This window comes from Acomys russatus, chromosome 25, assembly GCF_903995435.1.
Source record: "Acomys russatus chromosome 25, mAcoRus1.1, whole genome shotgun sequence".
NCBI lineage: Eukaryota > Metazoa > Chordata > Mammalia > Rodentia > Muridae > Acomys > Acomys russatus.
The window spans coordinates 3590233-3614000 of NC_067161.1; the positions used below are offsets into that span (position 1 = coordinate 3590233).

The 23768-nt window shown below is 49.9% G+C and overlaps 1 protein-coding gene across 1 annotated transcript in view; it reads left to right on the top strand.

Moving 5' to 3' along the window:
- Litaf (lipopolysaccharide induced TNF factor) overlaps positions 1 to 23768 on the top strand; it is a 37398-nt gene that overhangs the window by 4742 nt on the left and 8888 nt on the right. Inside the window, exon 2 of the mRNA XM_051167346.1 lies at positions 22953 to 23177. Within this exon, the coding sequence (XP_051023303.1) occupies positions 22958 to 23177 (220 nt within the window). The 5' untranslated portion in view covers positions 22953 to 22957. The remainder of the gene's footprint in view (positions 1 to 22952; positions 23178 to 23768) is intronic.

Genomic DNA, 23768 nt, shown 5'->3' on the forward strand with positions numbered 1-23768 from the left:
AAAGCTGTCATTCATGGGGGCGCCTGGAATGCTGTCTGCCCGGGATCCCCAGGGAAGTGGTCCACGCTGATTGTAGGGCACACTCCGGCTCGCTGTGGAATCGTTTTTCCATTCCACAAATCAGTGTAATTTGTAGTTGTGCTGTATTTGAACCCTGTGGTAACTTTATCTTTGCCTTGTGGGACACATGACCCTGCAGAAACCACTGAAACTCAGAAGATGGAATTTGAAAACATTTCTGTGAGATATTTGACCCAGAGCTTCTGGGTTTCCCCTCAAGGTGTATGGTGAAGTTTGTCGGGGCAGCCAGACACCCACCCGCCCAGCAAATGCCATTTCTTCTTTCCTCAAAGAGGCCTATAGCCTGAGGTCTGAGGTTGTCCTTTTGTCTAGTCTGCTCTTCTTCCTCTTTCTGAAGCGTTGGAGACGCCCCTTTTCATTCTCCTTGTATGGCCGCCAGTGTCCTCTCCAGGTTAATTTTCTTTACAGTAGTGGAGGTGATGCAGGTTTTGTATTGTATGTACAGACTGCGGCTGGTGCTCTGAATTGAAGAGTTTTTAAGCAGTGTTTGGTCTCCTGGACATACCGTTCCTGGGTTTAGGCAGGCCTGCTCCTTCATGCACACGCTTTCCTAAGGGAGCTTTCGCTTCTTCTTCCAAGACCTCAAAGACCAGACCCCGGCGGCCTTCTCAGCTGGTTTTCCTTCTTGTTTACAATCCAAGCCACTTTCTAAGGCTTGCACACCAGCTCCTTCCTGGACTGTTCTCTGATCTCCATATTCATGCCCTCAGCCTTCTGTTTCCTTTCTAGGGCTAGGGCAGTGGGGCAGTGAGCACAGCAGTGGAAATGAAGGATTCTTTTTCTTTCTGGAAGAATTGATTTTTTTAGAGGATTACGTTGGTGGTTAAAAAGCCGCTTTATCTCTCTGAGGACCTTGCCCTTTTGTGTGCTGATCTGATACCTAAATCTAGAAAGCCGGTTCTCTATCCAGGGCAGCCTGTCTGGAGCCTGTATTTCCCACAGCTTGTTCCACCCATATGTGGCTGAAAAGGAGGGAGGGGCTGGGGACTGCGTTCAGTTTGGAGGTGACTTTGAAAACCATTATTTGGCTGAAATCCTGGGGCCTCATCTCTTTAAAGTTTATTTTAGTGCCGGACGTGGTAGGGCACCCCTGTAATCCCAGCACTCGAGAGGCAGAAGCAGGCGTATCGTTGTGAGTTTGAGGCCAGCCTGGTCTACAAAGCCAGTCTAGGACAGCCAGAGCTACTCAGGGAAACCCTGTCTTGAAAAACAACAACAAAAAGGTTATTTTAAACTTTTTCCCCCTTCCGTTTTTGCTATGGCTGGCCTCACGTAGCCCAGGTTGCTCTAAAGCCCCAAGTCTGGCTAAGTTTGAACTCCCGGTCTCTCTGGCCCTGCCTCCTAAGTGCTGGAATTACAGGACTAGATCACTAAACCTAGCTACTTTTCTTTTTTCAAGTGTATATGTATGTGTGCTGCGTGTGCATGTGTATATTCCTGCTCTGTGTGTGTGTGTGTGTGTGTGCGCGCGCGCGCACGTGTGCGCGCGCACACCGGCACATGTATGTGGGTGAGTGTATACATCCAATGTTGATGTCAGATTTCTTCCTCAGTTGAGGCTGGGGCTTGTGCTGACCCTAGAGCTCCCCATTGGCTAGTCTGGCTAGCCAGCTGCCCCACTCCCCAGCCCCCACTCTGACTGGGAATGCTGGGATTACAGGCACTTGCCCTTGCCTGCCTGCCTTTTTACATGGGGTCCAGGATCTGAACTCTGAGCCTGACATTTACATGGCAAGTCTCTATCCACTGAGACATCTCCTCAACCCTTCTTCCTCTTTTCTTTTTCTTTAAAAAATTATTATTTTTTAAAACAGGATCTCATGTAGCTTTTATGTAGCTTAGAACTTGTTATGTAGACAAGGCTGGCCTCAAACTCACAGAGATCCACCTCCCTCTGCCTCCAGAGTGCTACGATTAATGCTTGTGCCACTACACTCAGCTAAAGTAAACAAATTTTAAAAATTGCATCTGGGACTGGAGAGATGGCTCAGTGGTTAAGAGCACTTGACTGCTCTTCTAGAGGTCCTGAGTTCGATTCCCAGCAACGACCTGGTGGCTCACAACCATCTTCAATGGGATCTGATTGCTTCTTCTGGTGTGTATGAAGACAGAGCACTCATACACAAAAACACATAAACAAATAAGTCTTTACAAATTACGTCTATTTGGTTGAGATACGTTATCCCTGAATATCCCAGGTCAGATTTAAATTCATTATCCTCCTACCTCAGTCTCCCAAGGGCTGTGATTGTAGGTGTTGGCCATCCTGCTTGCCCTAAAGAAAATGGCTTTAAAAATCACTTAATTGGGGCTGGAGAGATGGCTCAGTGGTTAAGAGCACTGTCTGCTCTTCCAAATAGACCCAGGTTCAATCCCCAGCACCCACATGGCAGTTCACAACTGTCTGTAACTCCACACTCTCATACTAAGGCACATAAAAATTAAAATTAAATTTAAAAAAATCACTTAATTTTATTTTGTGTGTGTGGCTATTTTGCCTGTGTATTTGTCTGTATACTACTTGAATGCCTGGTCCCCACATAAGCCAGAAGATGCTATCAGATCCTCTGGTAATAGAGATACAGACTATTGGGAGCTGCCATGTTGCTGCTGGGAATCCAGTCTAGCTGGGCCTTGCCACAGAGGAGCATAGTGCTGTCCAGTTGCAGAAACAGAACCTGTGACGCAACTAGGGCCCAGGAGGTAGTCATGCGTCCTCAGAGGTGGTTTGGTGGGGGCCAGCCCTGGAAAGTGGGACCGGGCCTGAAGAGAATGCTGCATAAGAGATCCCAAGTCTTAACTAAAGGCGTCTGCCATCCTCAAAGCCATCTCAGCTGGCTCCCTGTGGCCATTGAGGTAGATGGGAGGCTCCCCCAGCCTCTCACATATTAGGGGGCTGTTAGACACAGGCTTCAGGGACATTGTGGCTGGACCCTCACTACTGAGCCCTAGCTCTGGCTCTGGAAGGCCATTACTAGATAAAGACCTAGAGCCGGGACCAGAATTCTGAATGACTGGTGCTCTTCCCCTCCCCCCTTCTTTCTTTCAAGAGCATCTAGTGAATTCCAGGCAGACCTCCTGAGTTCTGAGATTAAAGGTGTTCGCCACCAGGCTAGCCAAGAGGTGCTGATAACTAAGCACTTACAAGACACTCCAAACGGGCCTCCCAGTCACCTGGACGGGACAGTGCCTCAGGAAAAGCTGCTGGTCACGGGCAGCCCAGGTGGCTCCTCAGGTAATGGCACTTGCTGTGCAAGCCTGGTGGCCTGAGTTCAGTCTCTGAAACCCACATATAGCAGAGTAGAGACCTGATTCCAGAAAGTGGTCCTCAGACCTTCACACCAACTCCTTGCCCCACCCCCACAATAATAAAAAAAATATATTAGAAAGCTGTTTGTTCTAGAGATTTCAGAACAAGCTGGGTGTGGTGGTGCACACCTGTAATCCTAGGCAGGAGGATCAATCACTTAAAGTTCAAGGCCAGCCTGGTTTACATAGCAAGTCCGTTTCAAAATACAAAAATATTAAGGGGAGGAAAAAAGGAAATCACGCAAAGCCTGCAGAAGTGGGCGTGGTCTCCTTGGCCACGGTCAGTTTGTACCGGTGCAGATATGCCCTGAGACGTTTTGCTCATGTTATGTACTGCACTATGTCTTGTCTGGGTTCTGCTTCGTTTTTAAAATGCGTATTTATCTTGTATTTGTGTATGTATGTAAGCACATACGTGCCTCAGCCTTAAGTCAGTGTGTAGCTCAGGCTGGCCGCAGACCTGCTAGGATTACACGTGTGTGCCATGATATTGGGTTCTCAGCAGAGTAATTTTAAGGGAGATCTTATAACCCTAGGAGACTAAAGGTCCCAGTGACAAGAGCAGATAGCCAGTCTGGCTTCTGTCACTCCCAGGAAGCGCTACAGCTTTTCCCCTGCAAGAGTGTTAACAGATAACGTGTCGGGAGGCGTGTCACAGGAAAGAGCAGGCCACATCCAGGAACCTAGTCATGGTCTACAGATGTGCCTACTGGGAGGACAGGGAACAGGCTGTGACAAAGTCCATCCACTCATTGTATTGACTTTTGGTCATCACTCCAAAGCTGTTTGGAGCCTTCCTGGTGAGGAGGACCTTCAGAACAGCCCCCCTGTGGCTGCGTCCTTGGAGAAGTCAGAGGCACGCACAGTGCTGAGAGGTCCACAGAGGACACGGAAAACCCTGGAACTGTAGGGAGTTGTGAGCTGCCACATGTGTGCTGGGGACAGCATTCAGGGGTCCCTCACAAGAGTAGTGGTGTCTTAACAGCTCATCTTTCTCTTCAGCCCTGAAGCTTTTTTTTTTTCTTTCCTCTTGAAACAGGGTCTCATATAGTCCAGGGCTGGCCGCAAACCAGCTATGTAACTGAGAGTAACCTTCAAGTTTTGACTCTGCTGCTTCTGTCTACTGAATATTGGAGTTACAGACCTGCTGGGTTTCTGGGAACTGAACCAGGGTTTCTTGCATGCTAGGCAGTCACCCTACCCTTCCCAGCCCTGAGGCGGCATTGTTTTGAGTCACAACACACACACACACACACACACACAAACACACACACACACACACTCTCTCTCTCTCTCTCTCTTTCTCTCTCTCTCTCTCTCTCTCTCTCTCTCTCTCTCTCTCTCTCTCTTACTTATTTATATTTCTACATGCTTGGTTCTGCAGGGACCCAAGTCCTCAGAAACTTCATAGCAGCATCCTGCAGAAGATGACGGGCTCTGTCACATCCCTGGAGTAACAAGGGATGAATTAGAACCAAAAAAATTCAGACAGACCCTCTCTCTCCTTTCTCCCCAGCTCTTCACTTCCCATCCTTTCTCAGATGTACAGAAAACAGAAAAATATGGGGGTCAGTTTTAGAAGAAAAGTTAAGGTACTGTTTCGGAGCTGGAGAGACAGCTCAGAAGTTAAGAGCACTGGCCGCTTGATTCCCAGTACCCACACAGAGGCTTACAACCATCTGTAACTCCAGTTCTAGGGGACCCGGTACCCTCTTCTGGCCTCTGTAGGCACCAGGCTCGCACTTGGTGCACATACATGCATACAGGCGAAACACCCACACATAAAACAAAATTAAGTACATCTTAAAAAAAAAAAAAAAAGATACAGTTTCATAGAAATGTTTAAAGAGATTGAGGGTGAGGCTGAAACAGCAGTAGAAAGTTCTGGAGCCTAGCACTCTTCATTTGTCAGTGGTGCCCTTGGCTTCTGGTAATGTGTGTTTGTGTTATAGTGAGTTACTGGGCGCCTCTTGCAGTGGGCGGCTCCTGGAGTGGGCGGTTCCTGAAGTGGGCGGGCCCTGCAGTGGGCGGCTCCTGACATTCTGGTGATGGAGGCTTATTTTGAGGATCTGAGCTCCCTTCTTGCTAAGGGTTAAGTGCTTTGCAGAACTCTGCCTAGTCCTCCAGAGGTCTAGCCAGGTGCTGCCTGCCCACTGTGAAGGCTCTAGAAACTGGACTGCCCCCTTTTGCGTGTTCCATTCCTCCTCACCCGTCCACCCAGGACACCGTGTGCAGCCTCTGGGCTGGTCTCCACCCTGCCTTTCCTATTCCCTGTCCCCCAAACTTGCACTCACTCTAAGAGGCTGGCCTTGGTTCCCACCTCCTGCTGGTTAACTTTTTGCCTCCCTGCAGACTCACTCCTTAGGCCAGCCTGGAAGGGCACCCAGCTTCCCCTGCCTGGCTCACCCTTGACCTCCCAAAGTCCCTGAATGAGAATGAGCCATAGCACAAAATACCACAAAGAGACTGCAGAGTGAGAGACTGATACAATCAGAGTCCTCTTGCCAAATGGTAAAACCGCCCTTTAACCACCGGACTCTGTGTACATCAAAATTCATGGGTGCTCTGGCCTCTTACAAAAAAATGGCGTGATATTTGTGTTGAACTGCAGATCCCCCCACGTACTGGCCATCGTTTCAGAAAGCACTCTAATAATTACTTCTGGAACCCCAGTCAAAGCCAGGAGTGGTGACCCTTGCCCATAATCCCAGCACTTGGGAGATTGAGGCAAAAGGACCAACTTTAAGACTGAAAAGTCCCAAAGAAGGGGTTTGGAGAGGTGACTCGGCGGTTAAGGGGGCGCACCTGTTTGCAGAGGATCAAGGTTCGGGTCCCAGAAACTGCACTAGGTGACTCACAAGTATCTGTAAGTCCAGCCTCCTGGATCCAGTGGCCTTTTTGTGGCTTTTGGGGGTAAATATACTGCTTCGAATATATACATGTAAATGAAAATAAACCTAAAAAAAAAAAATCCAAAAGAAAAAAATGCTAAAAGAACGTAACACTCGGTAAATAGTTATTCTACTGTATTGGCTCAGGAATAGTAAAGCGCACATACTCCGTGTGCTGGTTTGGTTTTTGTTTTGTTTTGTTTTTAGTCCATGGTTGGTTGACTGTGCGATGCAGGCACCACAGATAGGCTCTCCCCTCAGCCTGTAATTAGAGGCCTTAATCACTCTACAAACAGGAGGGACCTGAGATGCAGTCCACAGGACAAAGGCCTGTGGTCATGTTATTTTAACAGAGGTGGGAGAGCTGGCCTGGGAGTGGGGCCTGCAGAGACAGGTTGGCTGAGGACATTGTTTCACCCCAAAGAGGGTTTACTTTTTGGGTGTGATTCTGGCCGTGGCTAAGGAGAATGAGAAAGTGGCCAAGGTCAGTCCCGCGTGTCGGTCGCCCCCCCCCATCTCCCCCTCCCCCTTGCCCTCCTCTGCTTCCTGTAAGCACCGATGACGTCATCCCTTGCTTGTCCTCCCAGGTGTTTTATAGAAGGAACTGAATAATGCAGATGGTATTATCCTGTTGCTTTTCCGGCCTGTTCACACCTTTCTCAGAAATGATGTTTCTGCCCAGGAAACGCCCTGGCTCTGCTTTGATGGCTGCATACCGTTTTGTGTGTGGCAGGGTGGCTGGGCAGTCCACTGCCCACCAGCAGTTCTCCAGAGAGAGCCCTGTATTCCGGTGGGCAGCGCCATGTTCCTCACAGAGGCCAAATCCATGGCCAGAAGACTCACGTGTTTTCACTTCCGGCGTGAGCCTCGGTTTACCCTCATTGGAGGCCTGATTATCTGCACCCCAGCCAGTCCCACCATGTGATTTAACCAGGTGGATGGGTAAAAAGCAGTATCGTGCGTGACATTAGTTGTGCGTTTTTCCCCCTCCCAGGTAGGCTTTCTGTTTTATTGTGTGTTCGTGTTTGTGTGTGTACAAGTGTACACGCGGAGGCCAGGGGACAACTTTGGGCATTATTCCTCTGGTGCCACCCATCTTTCCTTTAGAAATAGTAACTCTCGGTAGCCTGAAGCTCACCGTATAGGCAAGGCTGGCTTGCCGTTGAGCTTGGAGCTGGGTTTACATGTATGTGCTCACGATCCAGGTTAACTAAACTGTTGGGTGAGCTCCGGTGATACGCGGCCTCTGTCCTGCCCCAGCCCCCCACCCGCACCCCCCAAGCTCTGGAGTTACAAAGGAATGTGGCTGCACTCTGTGCTTGCTTCCTCCCCATCCCCCACCCTCCCTGAGATTAAACTCAAGTTCCCGTAGTTATAAGGCAATCAGTAGCTTTACCTGTTGAGTTCTCTCTTCAGCCCTAAATAAACATTTTACTTTAGAACAGCTTAAGATTTACAGAAGAGCTGCAGAATTGCCCGAGGAAGTTCCTGTGTGCCCTTAGTGCGTGTCATTACTGTACTACAGTTCTTGAGATGCAAGATGTTGGCATCTAGTGAGGGTTCTTTTTTCTTTCTCTCTCTCTCTCTCTTTTATTTTTTATTTTTAATTTTTTTTGAGACAGGGTTTCTCTGTGTAGGCTTGGCTGTCCTGGACTCACTTTGTAGACCAGGCTGGCCTCGAACTCAACAGCAATCTGCCTGCCTCTGCCTCCCGAGCGCTGGGATTACAGGCCTGCATCACCACGCCCAGCTTGGTGAGGGTTTTCTTTGATGTTTGGGGGCGGGGTCATAAAATACATTCAGAACATAGAGCTCCACCCCTGCCCCACACGGCCTTATGGCATCTGAAATCCCTTCTGTACCCATAGTGTCAAAGTCTTGTTCAGCCCTGCTCTAGCCACAAGGCCAGAGTCTCACTGGAGTCAGGCACGAATGAGAACTTGGAGCTGTCAGCCTGTGATAGCCGCAGAGGACGTTCCTTTTTAAAGAGAGGGGCAGGCAAGAAGAAAGGAGCGACAGGTCCCAGCTGACTTCTCAACCCAAAAGCATGGATAGCGTTAAAAGTACATGTGTGCGTTTGCAACAGCGTCTCTCGCTGAACCTGTACCCCGTAATCTCGGTTAACTCAACTGTCCAGTGAGCTCCAAGGATCCGCCTGCCTCTGTCCCCCCAACTCTGGAATCACAAACAAATGTTGCCACGTGGACGTTTTTTACGTGGGTGGTGTAGACCAGACTCAGGCCCTTAGGCTTGGACATTGCGCACTTCTACTGAACCTTCTCCCGAGCCTTAAGTTACGATTTTGTTTTTTAATGATTTAATTATTTTTAAATTATGGGTGTGTATGTGTGTCCTGGTGCCCGTGCCTGTGGATCTAGAGGCATTGCATTAGTTATAGCTAGTTACAGGTAGTACTGAGCACCTGGGGTACTGAGAATTGAACTTGGCTCTTCCGCAAGAGCAGGAAGTGCTCTGAGCCATCTTTCTAACCCCCTTCCTCCTGGTGTGTGAGACAGAGTGTATCAAGCTGGCTTTGAACTTGTGGGGTTTTGTTTTTTGTTTGTTCGTTGTTTTCTGCCTCTGTCCCTTGAAAATGACAATGACAGAGATCATAGGCACATAGCCCCAGAATGTCACTTTGCTTCTCTTTCTCCTTTTGAGACAGGGTCTTGTGTAGCCCAGAGTGGCCTTGAACTCCTGGTGCTCCTGCCTGTTTCTTAAATGCTAAGCTCACCGGCAAGCATGGATGCTCTTTCCTTCCACGTGCCACCCTCTGAAGTCCTGGGCAGCCATGTCCCCCACTGCCCCTCCTCCTCCTCCTCCTCCCCCTCCCCCCTCCTCGTCCTCCTCCTCTAATTCTTTTTGTATTTTGTTTTTCGAGACAGGGTTTCTCTGTGTAACCTTGGCTATCCTGGACTCACTTTGTAGACCAGGCTGGCTTTGAACTCACAGCAATCCGCCTGCCTCTGCCTCCCGAGTGCTGGGATTAAAGGCGTGCGCCACCACGCCCGGCTCCACTGCCCCTTCTTTTGCTAAGCTCTCCTGGGTAGCATCTCTCACAGGGTCACTGTCAGGTGCTCCCCGTGTTTCTCACCAGTTACCCCCCCCCCCATGGGGACTCACAGTAGTGCCTTCTCTGACGTGGCTCTGCTCTAGCACCAAGGTTGTGTGCATGTCCTTTGAGGTACAGAGGGAAGAAGCTGCGAGCCCCCCACCCCCCACCCCTCCCCACCCCCCACCCCCGCATCCTCCAGTCCAGCACTTGCTTCACTGGACGGGTTCCTCACTAGAGTTGGGGGGTAGTCTTGAGGCTTTCCTGGCTCCTCTGTAAACCGGACCTTGAGGTCTCAGCTTGACCTGGGAGCTCCCTACTATGCCTGCCTGCTGTCCTTGCCACACCCCTGCTTTCCTCGCCACACCCCTGCTTTCCTCTGGGGATGCCCTATGTTTCCTTATGTGGCCAGGCGGAGAGGCTTCCAGGCTCCTTTCCGCTTCCGCTTAGCTTAAGAATTCCATTAAGTCATTTCTTTCTTTGTTTTGCTAGATGTGGTTAACAGCAGCCGTGGCCGCCCATGTAGGACTTCAGCATCTTTGAGAATTTCCTCTGCCAAATGTGGCTCTTACATCCTGCCTCCCATAGAGCCTCAGGGCGTGTGCACGGTTCCACCCAGCGTTGCAAGGCCTGCGCGCTGGTGTTTTCCTGAGGTCCAGCAGTAGGCCTGTATCGTGCCTGGCCTGGCACTATGGCTGTGACATAAGATGGTCCTGTTTGTGCTCTCTCTTTTGGAGGTGCCTTTAAAGCCACTCTCCCTTTCTTTGCTGCCACCAGCCTCTCCGCCTCCGCCTGTTGTTACTCAGCACCGAAGATGGCAGACATTTCAGCTGTTAGGGCAGCACCCACCTCCTCAGTCCTCATAGTGTGTTTATTATCCCAGTAATTACTTCTGTAACTAAAACAATCAGCTCAGGGCTTTGTGTATGCTGGCCAAGCATTCTCCCAGCTGAGCTCCCCTCTAACCCTACTTTATTTGTTGTTATGTATCTGGCTATGTATGCTGGCCTGGAACTCACTCTGTAGACCAGGCTGGCCTCACAGAGATCCTCCTGCCTCTGTCTCTAAGTACTGGTACCACACTTTAATGTGGCTTCTAATCCTACTTAAAAAAAAAAAAAGTTTTTTGAGCCCATCAGTGGTGGTGCCCACCTCTAATCCCAGAGGCAGACGGATCTCTGAGTTTGAGGCCAGGCCAGTCCACAGAACAATGTTTGATTTGTTTGTTTATTTATTTATTTTTCTTTTCTTTCTTTTTTAAAAGAAACTGTCTCACTGTGAATCTCGGGCTGGCCTCGACTTCCCTATATAGCTAAGAATGACCTTGAACTTCTCAGCCTCCTGCCTCTCCCCTTGCTTAAGTGCTGGGATCAAATATCAAACATCAGATAACACGTCTGTTAGGCAAGAGCTCCACCCATTAAGCCCTGTCCTCCTCCTGGGACTGAGGAAACTTATAATGAACAGAAACTAATTAGTTCACAGATAGAGAAGCTGGAAGTTCATTAGCAAATGGTGTTGGGCGAAGGCCTCCTGCCCTGTCAGATGGCAGAGGCCTGAGGCACCTCACCAGGGTACATCTCTCGTACGGAGGCCCTGGCATGAGTCTGCCCCTCGTCAGCCAGTCCCCACATTGCATGTAGCTGTCAAGCCCAGGGTCCCATATTGCCTGTGGCTGTCAAGTCTCTCCCTGCTGTTTGCCCCAGGTTGGTTTCTCTGCCTCATTTGCTGTGATCTGGACTGTTTTAAGGTGTACTGGCTGTGTTTCTGGTGACTGGTTTTCATAGGGTGCAGATACGCTGGGAGTATGGAGACCAGAGCTGTGGCGTTCACTCATTGTGAGGGCAGCTTCATGGAGCCTACACGGCTTCTTCTGATCAGCTGGCATCTCCCTGTTTTGAGAGCCTAGAAGGTGAAGACGTGTAGGACGTGGTCCAGAGGAGGACTGTGGAAAGAAACAGCAAGTCAGTGTGGTGGCATCATCTTGCCAGGAAGATGTGGTCTTCCAGTGGGTGCTCAGAACCTGAGGAAAACAGAAGCCAAGAAGGGGCTGTGGCCAGGGAAGGGGAGAGGCCTTGTGCGGATGGCACACCTGTGACAGAGGTGGGAGCCAGGGCCAAGGACTGACTAGACTTTTCACTGTAATAGAGAAGAGGTGAGCTCCTGAGGCCTGGGCAAAGGGGCTGGCTGGGAAGACAGGGCCTGTTGCCCCAGAAGCACTCTTGAGAGCTTGTGGGCCTTGGTTACACAGAGGGAAGCCAAGCGTGTGTTTCAGATGGAGTCTGAGGGGCTGAGCTGGTAGAGTTGCTAGCCTAGCAAGCACCGAGACCGCCTCAGTCCTCTCAGCACAACGTAGCCGCGCGGTGGTGGCTCAGGCCTATAGTTCCAGTACCAGAGAGGTGAAAGCAAGGAGTGTCGAAGTCTAAACCACCCTCAGCTTCATGGTGAGTTTGAAGCTAGCCTGGAATACACGAGACCCTAAAGGCAGCAGTAAAATAACGCTAAGGGATGGCAGGGAACAAGATCCATCCTCAGGTGTCTTTTGGGCCAAAGTTGAAGTGCCAACTTGGCTTTGCCCTAGTACAGAGGTCATTCGGGCTTCCGCGGGGCCCTGGGGAAGGCCTCTATCTATCTTGTCCCATGGCGGCTTCCTCTACTTCTATAAGGGCTCATGCGATGCCATGCAGCTCTCCACTGTCTGTGGGAGTCGCTGACGAGTAGTGTTACCAAAGTTGCCAAGTGTACTTACTCCCCAGGGAAAGGCAGGGCCAGTTCTGAGTGGCAGGTGTCTCTGAGCCATGTAAGGAGGTGCCAGCCAGAGCCCCACATATGAGTCTAGCTATTGAATGGATCTCCCTGTGGGACCCGGAACATGGCTGCTTATAGTGCTGACACTGGGGCATACTGAAAGCCTATAGGACATTTGGAGGTGCAGGAGGGCCCCATTTGCCCTCTTAAGACCTTTTAACCTGCCTTTGTCCGGTTGACCCTCACGGTAGGGAGGAAGGGTCAAGCCTTTCTAGGCCTTCCCTGTACCTTTGTCCTTGTGTTTACCTGGAACCAGGGCTGGGTAGATGCAAAACCAGGGAGAGGCCCATGCACAGAGCTGGGAACTTGTGTCACCGTGACCTCTCATCAGGGATTACAAAGCGAACAGGCCTCGAGGCTGCTACATTGGCATTTTATTTTTTTCTTTCTCTGGTTTCAACTTGCTCTGCCGCCCCCGAACTTCCCTGTTCTCCGTCTGTCCACCCACGTCGTGACTTGATCTCCTATCTGGACATTCCAGGGCGCCCTGTTGAGCCGTCCTTCACCGTCAGGAATCTGGAGGTAGCCAAGGGCAGCAAGCTCAGTTCTGAAGGTGGCCAGCCACACTGCCAGGCTGTAGCTAGAGGCTCATGTCTGAACGGAAGCGTGAGGTTGCCCGTGTGAACCTTTTACGTCCTTTACGTCAACACCTTCCTCTGACCATTTCCCCCCTCTCAGATTCTAAGCCAGGGCTTTTGTTCCCAGAGCAGCCATTGTGTCTGTGTATTCCTGTGCCGGGGGGGTGGGGGTGGGGTGGGGTGGGGGGGTTGGGGGGTGGGGGTAGTGGGGGGGTGGTGGGGGGGATGGGGATGGGGGGGTGAGGGGAGCCAAATGTCAGCCTAGGTTTTAGTTCGGCAAGAGTCCCACCTTGTTTGTTTGTTTCTTTCTTTCATATTTTATTTTAATTTATGTGCATTGGTGTGAGGGTGTCAGAACTTGGAGTTCCAGACAGTTGTGAGCTGCCAAGTGGGTGCTGGGAATTGAACCCAAGTCCTTTGGAAGAGCAGTCAATGCCCTTAACCACTGAGCCATCTCTCCAGCCCCTACCTTGTTTCTTGAAGGGTCTCTTCCTGACCCAGAGGCCACCCAGTGGGCAAGGCTGGCTGGCCAGTGAGGCCCAGAGATCTGCCTGCCTCCACCTCCCCAGCGCTGCCACAACCATGCAGGACCACGCCTAGCTTTAAAAACAAAACCAACATGGGTCAAACATATCCCCAGCTGACCTGTCTCAGAGTCTGTGCAGCCCAGGCTGGCCTTGACCCTCCTGCCTAGCCTCCTCAGAAATTACAGGCGGACGTCACCACACCTTTGGCTTTGCTTCCAAATCTTGGTGTTGTTCGAGATAGATCTTTTGTGGTTTTAAACATATTTGCTGTTCTCTGCAAGTGTTCTCATGCCATTGGGACTCTCTTGTTCTGCATCACTTGGGACTTTCCTGGATTTTGAACCCAAAGTGTTCCCTTTTCTGGAAAACTTTCCATCCCAGGTAGGCTGGGGTAGCGGCTCACCCTCAAGTCAGTCACTGTGACGGTTTGGCCGTGCTTCTGGCTGCTAAGGCGCAGCTGTTAAATTTCTGTGCCTGCATTTTCAGAACCCATAGTGTAGTCGGGAAGACGGGTAAAGCAAAAGTGCCCAGAGCTATTACAGCAAAGAAGTGGAGCAACTGGCCCCTCAGGAGGGTGCCTGCTTGGCCTGTGTGCTCTGTGTACTTGCCTCAAATGTGCTCCTTTAATTTTCCATTTGCCTCTTTTTTTTTTTTTTTAATTATTTATTTTAAATTTATGTGCTTTGGTGTTTTCCTGCACATATGTCTGTTTGAAGGTGTCAGATCCCCTATAACAGGAGTTACAGACAGTTGTGAGCTGCCATGTGGGTGTTGGGAATTGAACCAGGGTCCTTTGGAAGAACGGCCAGTGTTCTCTCAACTTGATCCATCTCTCTAGCCCAAACAGAAATACAAAGAGGGATAATGTCTGTTTTTGGTTTTTCAAGACAGAGTTTCTTGGTGTAGCCCTGGCTGCCTTGTAGACCAGGCTAGCCTCGAACTCAGAGATCCGCCTGCCTCTGCCTCTGCCTCTCAAGTGCTAGGATTAAAGGCGTGCGCCATCCCACCTGGCTCCATCTGTTTCATTCACAGGTGAAAAACCTATGCACGAAAGTCCCCTTACAAGGCAAAGGGGTGTGGGGGATCGGGGGATCGGACCATGACTACATGACAATGACACCACACAACACATGGCATCTAGGTATGAACCGTGCGTGCCTTTGACTGTGTTTTGCTGAGATGCCAGAGCCTTTCAAAAAGCACACAGTGCAGGCATGGTTATAGGGAATGAAAGGGGGATGGCCCAGCCATCAAAGGGAGGCCTATGGAAGCAAAGGGACACGCAAGCAAGGCTGCCAGTGCAGACATTCACAGTGGTGACAGAGATGGGACAAGAGGCCATGTGGGCAATGAGACTCTCTTGGTCTTTGAAAGCCAGAGCATTTGTTGTCCTAGTTAGGGCATGGTGCTGGTAGTCACTGGCTTGGTTTAAGATCTTTGGTCCTCGAAAGGGCTAAGGACCAATTTGGAGGCTTGAATATTAAATTGTGCTTGGAAAGTTCTGGCAGTGTCTTCATGCCTCTTACCTCCAGGGTTGAAGATTCTAGTAAGGATATTTCAATATATACTTCAGCACAAGGGCTAGGATAAAAGAGAGGTACTCAGAAGATGGTAAAGCACCCTAAAAGTTTGAGTGTGGGGTTTATCTAAGACAGTTAACAGCAAGTAAGACACACAAGGCTCGGCCTCCTCAAGGGAGAGTTGCCTTATATTTCCCTTACTCGTGTGAAAGTCATATAAAAATAACTTAGTTTTCTTTTCGTTTCTTTCTTGTTCTTTTTTAAAAAATATTTTTGGTGTTTTCCAGACAGGGTTTCTCTGTATAGCCTTGACTGTCCTGGACTCGCTTTGTAGACCAGGCTGGCCTCGAACTCACAGCGATCCACCTGCCTCTGCCTCCTGAGTGCTGGGATTAAAGGCGTGCACCACCACCACCTGGCATAATTTAGTTTTCTTTTTCTTTTCTTTTCTTGTTTTCTTTTTTTCTTTTTTCTTGTTCTGGTTTTTCAAGATAGAGTCTCTCTGTGTAGCCTTGGCTGTCCTAGACTCACTTTGTAGACCAGGCTGGCTGCGAACTCACAGCGATCCGCCTGCCTCTGCCTCCCGAGTGCTGGGATTAAAGGCATGCACCACCATGCCCGGCATAACTTAGTTTTCTAAGACAAGACTCTTTGTGGTGATGTTGGGTGTCCTTCATTTCTCTCCACCTTATCTTCTAGCACAGGGTCTCTCTCACTGAATGCTGAGCTGTCAGCTGATGAAACTGGCTGGGTGTGGCCCTCTGACGATGCTCCTTTCTCCACCTCATGCCAGGATTACAGATGTCTGAGTTTTACATGGTGCTGGGGACCAGAACTCAGGTCCTCATTCTGTGTGGCCACAGCTCGATTTTTATGTGGTGCTGGGGACTAGAAGTCAGGTGTTCATGCTTGCGTGGAAAGGCGCTTACAGGCTGAGCCATCTGTCCTGCTCCTAGTTAGTGTTTTTACAACTGAGACTCACTGTGAAGCCCACTCAGGCTTTGACTTTATGATCCTCTTGTCTCTGCCACCGGAGTGCCAGGTTACAGGCATATACTACCATGCCTGTTGCAGAATTAACCATTTAAAGCCAACAGTGCCTCTTCCGTGTTGTGTAACTCTCCCCTCTGTCTAGTTTCAGGCCGTCTCATCACCTCCAGAGGCGCCCACTTCCTTCCTGTGCCATCCCCTAGTCCCTGACCACACCAGTTTGCTCTCCATGTCCCAGACTGTCTTGCTCTGGGCACTTGGCACCCATAGGGTCGGGAGCCTTTTGCGCTGGGCTCTAGAACAGGAGGGTTTTCAGAATCGTTATAAGCCATAGTTGGGATCCTGAAGGACTAGTGAGAAGCTGTAGGCCAGAGGCCTCATCTTTAGCTTTAAATTGGGGGCTCAGGCCAAACTCTGTGAGGACAACCAGGGCAGTTCCATCAACATAAAAGAATGTCTATGCCTGCTGTGGGCACGGGCCCAGAGGAAGACTAGGGTTTGCAGGCAGCTCTGGGAATAACCAATTCTCCTGGACTCTTAGAGAATTCCTGAGTTGATAGAACAATTTCTTAGAAACAAATCTGAGTGAACCTGGGGTGTCTCAACACCCTGACGTTTGCTGATCTTAGTTCAGAACACTAAAGGTCACTGGGCACGATAGTGTGGCTTCTCCCCAGCATTTTGGGGTGTGTTTTCCCCTTGTGCAGCATTGCCCTTGTGCTCTCCTCAGGTGCTGAGGGATTCCCCCCCACCAGATATTTAACCCTTTCGTCTCTGAAGCAGGTGGAATATGCCAGCTCTGTGATTTTTTGTGTCTCCCCACCCCCAGCTAATCTGGACCCTTGTTTCGGAAGAGGTAGATATTTTTCTTTCTTTCTTTTTTTATTTATTCACTTTATATCCCTACCCATCCTCTCTTCCCATCCCCCCCCCCCCCCCCTCTTCTCAAGGCAGATAATTGTTGATAAAAAGAGCCTGGTGGTAAAATAGTTGAAATCTATACTTATATCATATATGGTGTGTGGAAGTCTTATTTTACCATATAGAAACTTTCTTTACTAAAATTAAGTCGTGTGTTAGAGTGGCAGAGAAAGCAGTGGCCCCTTGCCAGTCAGACTTGGGGCTGTCGCCTAGGTTTCTTTTCTTGCGAGTTTGGTTTGGAGCGACTTGTGTGAAGTAGGGCTGCTGCTGCTGCTGCTGCTGCTGCTGCTGCTGCTGCTGCTGCTGCTTCTGTTCTTCCGGACTGGGAGGCGCAATGGTGAGGTGTCAAGAGCTCTGGAGTCCATGGATGTGGAGTCCAGCTCCTTAACTGTTCCAGCTGTGTGACTTCCCAAAAGCAGCCTAACCTCTCTGAGCTGTTCGTGGATTGTGAGGAGGTGTGAATTGGGATTGTGAGTTAGTGAGCAGGTGTGAATTGGGATGCTCACAATCATTGTATTCTCAGCTCACGGCTCATGCAGAGGGGTGGATTAGTCTCTGAGGTGACGTAGATTAGATTTGATTCATCTTGGAGTTTTGTCCTATTTTATGGTGTTAGAGTTGGAACCCAGGTCCTTCGCAGTCATATCCCAAGTTGTGTGTCCTCCCTCCCTTTGTTTTTTTTTGGGGGGGCACAAAGTCTCACTGTGTAGCATCAGGCTGGCCTCAAAATCAGAGATCTGCCTGCCTCTGCTTCTCAAGTGCTAGGATTTAAGGCATGCACCACCACTGCCCGGCCCAACCCTGCATCTTAGTGGAGAGAGGTGGATACCGAGAGAGAGATTAGGACTGTAATATATATGCCTGAGCTAGAATATTAGTAGTCAAAGGGTTCAGCTGGCAAGGTTCTTGCTAAAGGAGAGTCGGGCCTGAGTTCTGGTTCACGGAATCCATACACTAGCCGGGCATGTCTATAGAATACAGCCCCGGGAGAACCACTGAGAAAGACGCCTGGCACCGTCTGACCTCCATGGCGCAAGCACACACGTGCATATGCACACATGTGCGCACACACAAAATAAATAGCAGTGCCTGCTGGCACCTGGCACCCGCTTCTTCCTTCTGAGCCGAGCACACATTGTTTTTAGTGGTGGACGCCCAGACACGGGTCTTGAGGGCCTGGCAGTGATAACCGAGGAGTGACCCAATGACAGGGTGGAAGTGACACCGGCCAGTTTGGTTGTACTTGGCCTCAGAGCAATGTAGGGGAATGTTCTGCAGTGTCTGTCACCACAGTTGAGCTGAAAACTGTCCAGTCAAGGCCTGGGCAGATGGAAGGAGTGCCAGATTCAGTCAGTGGCCCTTGTGTTGGGAGGGCTACATCTGTGACAGCAAGCAAAGGGCTCTCTGGCTAAGGGACATGCTGGCCTGCTCCAGAGGGCACTAGGGGTGGCAAAGGGTGGGAGTGTAAAAAGAAAAACTTAAATACTACAATCATGTGTGGCCCTCAGACTCAACTCTCCATAACAAAATCTTATTTCTTAATTTTAGTTTCTCTTGTTAGGCAGAAATTAAATTATATTTAAATTAATTAATTAAGTTAAAGATAATTTAATTATTCTGCCTGGGATGGAGCTTTGGTAATGAAAACAAGCCTGAGAAACCCTTCTGTAGCAGGCTCTCCCTGTACCTAGACGTGGTCCTCCAGCAGGCCAAAGATGACGGTCAGTCTTGTGTATCTCTGTTTCCTCTCTGTGTCACTTAAGATACCATCTGCCCCAAAGCGGGTCACTGAGGCCTGCTTCCAGGGAGTCTGGGGTTTTAAGTGCTGGATTGGTATAGGCCAGGGACATTGTCACAACTGTTTCAGACTCTAGTTCCCACTTGTGCGGTAGAGGTGGGAGTTGGTTTCCTAACTCTCAGTCCACCCCTCTACAGCAAGAATTTTTATTTAAGGTGGTGGCCACAGCAGGAACATTGTGTCATGCATGACTCTCTAGGCCGCTGGCTCTCACTCAGCCTTCCTAATGCTGCAACCTCATGTTGTGGTGCCCCCCGCAGTGATAAAATTGTTTTTGTTGCTACTTCATAATTGTAATTTTGCTGCTGTTCTAATTGTAATATAAATGTCTGTGTTTTTCAATGGTCTTGGGAGACCCCCTTGAAAAGGCCATTCCACTTCTAGAAGGGTCTCAACCCACAGGGTGAGAACTGCTCCTCTGGGCTTCTGAAATAAGGACTTGGAGTATCTGGGCAGTTGGCCATGTCATATACTCCGTGGCCGCCCCCCCCCCCCCCCCACGCATCCCCAACCTCCATTTTCTACCTTGAAAAAATAGGTTTAGAGTTAGGCATGGTGGTGTTCTCAGCATTTGTGAGGTGGACATAGGTTGTGATTTCAAGCCAGCCAGCACTATACAGTGAGACCCTGTCTTCAAAACAAAAAAACCAAACAAAAGATTTGGGATTGTCAGGTCCTGTTGGTTTATCTGGAGATGCCTCTGTCCATATTTGGAACTAGCTGGGACGGAGGCATCATTCTGAGATGGGGGACGTCGTGTGTTTCCACGGTCAGTGATGGGGTAAGGTGAGTCAGGATGAGCAACTGAAAGGTCTTAATGACAGAGTTAAACAGTGGGGAGGGAGGAGGCAGTATACTCCTTTTTTTTCCTCCACAAAGCTCCCAGTAACCATGGCAACTGGTTTCTGTCAGGATCACCTGACTTGATTAGAGTGACCATTCAGCCTGCCCAAGACCAGCAAATAGATGTTACAAGGCTGGACTTTCTTTAAACAAACACAAAATTAATTTATTTCGTGAGGGACAGGGCGCACTTACATCATGGCTTGCCTTTGGAATGGGGGTCACAGGACAACTAGCATGAGTCAGTTCTCTTCCCCCACTATGTGGGCGGAGGAAGCCCTCTCAGCCATTTTGCTGGCCCTTGCTTTTTTTTTTTTTTTAGAATTATAAATGTGGGCTGGAGAGATGGCTCAGAGGTTGAGAGCACTGGCTGTTCTTCTAAAGGTCCTGAGTTCAATACCCAGCAACCACATAGTGGCTCATAACCATGTATGGCGAGATGTGGTGCCTTCGTCTGGCATCTAGGCATACATGTAGGCAGAATACTGTATAAATAATAAATAAATCTTTTTTTTAAAAAAGAATTATAAATGTATTTATTTATGTGTCTGTTGGACCCCCAAACCCTGAAGAGACAGTGTTCATCTGTGTGAGCATGTGAGGGTGACTCGCATCAGTTAATGAGGATGTGTGTCGGACAATGGAACGGACGGCCCAGACACGGAATCCATCTCCTCCCTTCCTTTGAAGGTGAAGGGGAAACTTTCCACTCCCAAACCTGTAGGTCAACTATTTCAAATGCAGTCTCGAAGCCAGGCATGCTGACACAGGGCTGTGATTCCTGTACCTAGGAAGCCGAGGAGGTGGCAGGAAAGTCATGAGTTCTAGACCAGCCCGGACTGCATTGAAGTCTTATCTCAAGATAATCAAAACCCAAAATGCAGGTGCTCGGATGACTGGGCTGGATGACGTGAGCCCCGATGGCGGCCTCAGGCCGTCTTCACAGCACCCTGTCCTGCACTTCAGCACACTGCACCCTCATGCAATTTTAGGATTTCTGAACACACCACAGTCTTCTGATCTTGTAATTATATGTGCCTCGATTTTCATAGTACATCTATGAAGCATGGCTAGCTCTTCATGAGAGAGTTTGGCAGAATACTGTTAGTTACTGCCTGAGGAGTACTTACCTGCCTTTCCTCCTGACAGGAATTTCTGCAAGCTGGGGTGAGGGTGCAGGTGGGGGCGGGGTGGGGGCAGGGTAGGCCATCACCAGAGACATCAGCTGATTTTTTGGGGTAAGCTTTTGCCTGCCTGTGGCCTCGCCTCTCTGCATTTCTTTTCCTGTCAGAGGAAACCCACAGTGCACCTCAAGCTGCTTTGGGGCCCTGTCTCCTCCTTTTGTTGTTGTGTGGGTTTCGTTTTTGCCTAGCTCTGAAGTGGTTTCCACGGCACACTCCTGTGGTCTTCTGAGTGAAACCCCCTTTTTTGACCTTCTCAAGCACTTGATGCCCCTCCTCCTGCCACCTCACACAGACTTCTGGTTTGCCTTGAGTACAGACTTCATCTTTTCTTCTGGAAGGGGAGCCATCGAGCCCACTTTAAGGTCTTCTGTACCCGTGCTCTGTACCCTATGGGGCTGGGTTGTAATTCCATACCTAACTACAAGTACCTTTGAATGTGGAGCCAGCACTTGCGTTATTGATGGGCTAGCTTGTGTCAGTTTTGTGTAGTAAGTTTTAAAAATGTAGGCTTTACTTTGCCTTGACATCTACCTGATATTGGATGCTAACTTTAAAATATTTATTTATTGGAGATGGGTACACGTGCCCCAGCATTGCCTGTGGAGGGAGGCTCAAGGGCACAGCTTAGGAGTCAGGTCTCCTTCACCATGTGAGTCTTGAGGACTGAGTTCAAGTGATCAGGTTTGACGCGAAGCACCTTTGCCCCCGAGCCACCTTACTGGCTGTCCGCCATGGCGTTTCTTGGTGGTATTTTACCCACGCCCCCTCCTGTTTCTTTCCCCACTTTGAAATGCCCTTCTAACCCTGGGAGACTCCTCTCCTTGGGTCCAGTGGAGCTTCTTGGAAGGCCTCTGGCCTGCTTCCCACACATTCTAGGACAGGACGGAGGTGGCAGGGCTGCCTGGCCCCGATGCCATGGCACGCCGCCCTCAGTCCTGGCTGCCTGTGTCTCCTGACGTGGTCTTGAATAGCTCTTCTAAGCCGCAGAGCCAGTCCTGCCTGATTGGGAGACAGCCACACAGATGACAGTCCTTTGTGTCCCATCACAGCTGCCCCATGACTGCCGAGCACCAGCAGGCCAGGGCACAGCCTGGATCCTGGAAGACACTTCCTAGCAGCAGCAGCAGCTCTGCCTCGGCAGACACTGTGTCCCAAGCTGCGTTGGGACCCCACTTTCCAAATGAGAAATGACACGATGGGGATTTACTTTGGGGCTGTTTTGAGTCTCAGATTTTCTTTGTAGCCAGCAGTGACCTTAAACTGCTAATCCTCTTGCCTGCCTTTCTACCTCCCAAATATCGAGATTACAAATAGTTGCCACCATATCCAGTCTTCGAAGTGCTGGGAATTGAGCCCAGGGCCTCATGCATGCTGGGCAAGCGCTCTACCAACTGAGCCATTATATGCTTCTCGTTAATATTGAAAAAAAAAAAAAAACCTATCTGTGTGTTTTGCCTGCACATATGTCAATGTGTCACATATATGCACTACTCGGAGAGGCCAAAAGAAAACATTGGAGTCCCTGACATTGGAGTTACAGGTAATTGTGAGCCTCATACGGCGTGTGTCCTCTGGAAGGGCAGTACTGCTTTACAAGGAGGCAGCCTAGGCTGGCAAGATGGCCCAGTGGTTAGAAGAACACACACTGCTCCTCCAGAGGACCTGAGTTTGGGTCCCAGCACCCATGGCAAGTGGCTCAAAGAACATCAGTGGTCAAGTCTCAATTGTACAAGTTGAATTTTTGTATTCAGTTTGTGAATAAAAATGGGGAAAAAAAAACCATGCAACCTGTCCCATGAGTTGAAAGAGAACATGGCCGGCCTCTAAAAATACCCCATCCTGTTGCTTTCTAGATTTCTCTCCCCTGGTACCGTATGCCATGTGTTTTGGGGCTTCTGGTTTTGCTCATAGCCTGCTCAGAGTTGGCATGGAAATGCAGCTGTCATTTCTGCCCCTTGAAACAGTTAGTGAAAACCACATTGATTAAACAGAAAAAATGCCAGGTTTGGAGTGTGTGGTCTGGAGCGAAAGCTCCTCCAGTGCAGCCTGTGCCTCCCCTGCGTCTCTAGGTCCCAGGCACTCGGGGCATAGCTTACTTTTTATCTGGATGTGAAAGTCCCTTGTGAAGGTCATAATTTTCCTTGGCTGTTCTGTTTGTCGGGTTGGAGGTTGAAAACTTGGCCTGTGGGGGGAGGGGAGGGGAGGGGAGGGGCGAATGTGACCGGCTTCTTTCTTCCACCCCCTTTGGTGGTGTTTATGAGACAGTCTTTAGGGAGTCCAGGCTGGTCTCCCACTTATATAGCTGAGGATGGTCTTGAATGTCTGCCTCCACCTCCCCAGTACTGGGCTCTGAGTGAGGCGTGTGCTTGTCTCCTGCTCTCTGGGTTGAGAGAATCTCTTACCCGTGTCTTTTATTTTATTTTATTTATTTATTTATTTATTTGCTTTAGGTAAAATGTCGGCTCCAGGACCTTACCAAGCAGCTGCAGGCCCTTCTGCAATGCCCACAGCACCCCCAACCTATGAAGAGACAGTGGGTGTCAACAGTGGCTACCCAGTGCCCTCAGCACCTATGCCAGGGCCAGGCACAGGCCTCATCACAGGCCCCGATGGGAAAGGCATGACTCCGCCTTCGTACTACACCCAACCTGCGCCTGTTCCCAACGCCAATGCAAGTATGTTTGTCACCAGGTCCTCCCTCAGCTCCTCGCTCACCAAGCCTGTGGACTCCGCAAGGTGGAGGACAGCAGCGAGGCGTCAAAGCTAATGATGAGCGCTGTGATGTCCACCCCGCCCTAGTTTCTCATAGGGCATTTCAGACATCCCCGTTGTTCAGGCCCGTAATTCCCCTATTATAAGATACAGTGGCCAGCAAGATGGCTCAGTGGGTAAAGGTGCTCGCTGCTAAGGCTGACTGCCCACCTGAGTTTGCTCCCCAAGACTTGAACGGTGGAAAGAAAGAACTGGCTCCCCAGACCTGTCCTCTGGTCTCCATGTAATGTGTACACACACATGCACAGGCATTAATAAGTGTAATCAAAACAAACAAACAGCAACAAAAACCCCAGCGAAATATTTTTCACATCCTCTCTATGCCTGCTGGGCCCTCAGCTCTTGCCACCACGCCTGCCCCGGAGAACTTGGGGAGGGGGAGTTCGTGAGTTCAGAGCCAGGAGTGGAGAGCTGTCCTGGAGAGCTGTCAGGAGCTGTCCTGAGGCCAGCTGCGGTGGGAACAGGAGCAAGAGCCAGAAGCAGCAGCGCTGAGT